At 39.2% G+C, this 2,465-nt stretch overlaps 1 protein-coding gene across 1 annotated transcript in view; it reads right to left on the bottom strand.

Moving 5' to 3' along the window:
* Positions 1–652, bottom strand: part of LOC102255795 (TATA box-binding protein-like protein 1) — a 12,720-nt gene extending 12,068 nt beyond the window's left edge. The window contains exons 1-2 of the mRNA XM_014542383.1: positions 193–652; positions 6–108 (exon numbers count right to left, since the gene is read on the bottom strand). Coding sequence (XP_014397869.1) covers positions 6–108; positions 193–575 — 486 coding nt within the window. The 5' untranslated portion in view covers positions 576–652. The remainder of the gene's footprint in view (positions 1–5; positions 109–192) is intronic.
* Between the last annotated feature and the right edge of the window lie 1,813 nt (positions 653–2,465).

Genomic DNA, 2,465 nt, shown 5'->3' with positions numbered 1-2,465 from the left:
TTTACATTGGGCCCTGTTACTGTGATACTTCCTGTTGAAAAAATCTGTAATGTAGCTCGTAGAGATTTTATCCGATAGCACACAGCAGGATGAAGTTCAGGTTCATAACTACACAAAGAAAGCCACAATATAAGTATAGCCTGACAAGTAATTTCAAATTTGGTAAGTTACTTTGATTTCTCAAAGACCTACCTGGCATGAGGTCTATTGTTCTTCGTGAATTCTGGCAAACGGATTTCAAATGGCATGTTACACACTGCTAAAACATTAACAACCTTAAAATCTGTAAATATTACCTGAAAACCTAGTTTCTGCAGACTGCGGGCTAGACGCCTGGCACCAAATTTAGCTTCTTCTTCACTTGTTGCTCCAGTGCAAATAATTTTTCCTGAGGAGGAAATTGTAGCTGTAATTCTAGGTTTTCTAAGTTTCATTAATACTTTTCCAACATCACGCTTATAAATTACATTTGCTCCCTCCAAAGCAATCTTCCTTAAGTTCAAATGGCATCTTGTTCTAAAAACACAGACTACATTAATTAGAATGTCCAATGCAACATCACTGTCTGCATCCATTGGGGTAGTTTAAAAACTTAGCTTTCCACCACAAAGATCACATCCGTGGGAAGAGGGGGCGGTGGCAGAGGACGCCCGTGGCATCGGACTTGAAGGATAAGCTGGAGGACGAGGATGATGATGAGGCCGCCGCGCTCCCCAGTCTCCATGGAACTCCCGCCCCAGCCTGTTGCTAGGAGCCCCCGAGGCACCGGCTCCCTCTTTCGCGCTTTGTTGTTCCGGGTCCCCAGCATGCATTTTTTAAAATTGTTTTATTGCTTAAAGTATTACAAAGAGTATTACATATGTCTCCTTTTTTCCCCGCCCTTGACAATCCCCTGGCCTCCCCTACCTCCCAGTGTCTTATGTCCATTGGTTATGCTTATATGCATGCATACAAGTCCTTCGGTTGATCTCTTACCCTCCCCTCCTGCCCCCCAACCCTCCCCGGCCTTCCCGCTGTAGTTTGACAGTCTGTTCGAGGCTGCTCTGCCTCTGTATCTATTTTTGTTCATAAGTTTATAATGGTCTTTATTATCCATAAATGAGTGAGATCATGTGGTATTTTTCCTTCATTGACTGGCTTATTTCACTTAGCATAATGCTCTCCAGTTCCATCCATCCTAGCATTCATTTTTAATAAAAACTCTCAGCAAAGTGGGAATAGAGGGATGATACCTCAATATAATAAAGGCCATATATGACAAACCTATACCCAACATCATACTCAATGGGCAAAAACTAAAATTGTTCCCTTAAAACAGGCACAAGACAGGGTTGTTCACTTTCACCACTCTTATTTAACATAGTATTAGAAGTCCTAACCACAGCAATCAGAGAAACGAAAAAAAGGCACCAAATTGGAAAGGAGGAAGTAAAACTCTCATTATTCACAGATGACATGAAAACCCTAAGGACTCCACCAAAAAACTACTAGATTTTATAAATGAATCTGATGAAGTAGCAGGATAGGAAATTAACATCCAGAAATCAATGGCATTTTAATATATTAATAATGAACTCTCAGAAAGAGAAACTAAAAAGACAAACACAATCTTGTCCTGGCTGGTGTTGCTCAGTGGTTAGAGTGTCAGCCTGCATAGTGGTGGGTCAATGATTCAATTTCAGGTCAAGGACATCTACCTGGTTGCAGGTTCAATCCCAGGCCTGGTCATGGCATGTGCAGGAGGCAAATAATCAATGTGTCCCTCTCACATCAATGTTTCTCTCTCTCTCTTTATCTCTCTTCCCCTCCCTTCCTCACTTCACTCTCTAACAAATCAATGTGAAAAAATGTCCTCAGGTGAGGATTAAAAACAACAATAAAACAGAAAAAAAAATGAAAAACAACAACAAAAACCAATCACATTTAACTTTGCAATGAAAAAAATAAGATACCTAGGAATAAACTTAACCAAGGAGGTAAAAGACCTATACTCAGAAAACTATAGGACATTGAAAAAAGAAAAAGAGGAAGATAGAAACAAGTGGAATTATATGCCGTGTTCATGTATTGGAAGAATTAACATCATTAAGATGTCCATACCACCAAAGCAATCTATAGATTCAATATAACCCCTATTAAAATACTTTTCAGATTTAGAACAAATATTCTAAAAATTTATATGGCACCCAAAAAGATCCCAAATAGCTGCAGCAATCTTGAGAAAGAGAACAAAGTTAGAGGGATCACAATACCAGATATCAAACTATACTACAAAGCCATTGTAAGCAAAATAACCTGGCAGTGGCACAAGAACAGGCATATAGAACAGAACAGGGACTCCAGAAACCAACGCATGCCTTTATGGGCTATTAATATTTGACAAAGGAGGCAAGAGCATACAATAAGTAAAGATAGTCTCTTCAATAAGTGGTGTTGGAAAAATTAGACAAATACATGCAAAAAAA

Source organism: Myotis brandtii, unplaced genomic scaffold, assembly GCF_000412655.1.
Source record: "Myotis brandtii unplaced genomic scaffold, ASM41265v1 scaffold300, whole genome shotgun sequence".
Lineage (NCBI taxonomy): Eukaryota > Metazoa > Chordata > Mammalia > Chiroptera > Vespertilionidae > Myotis > Myotis brandtii.
The sequence above is the reverse complement of the archived record's forward strand: the minus strand, read 5'-3'. Positions and strand labels throughout refer to the sequence as shown.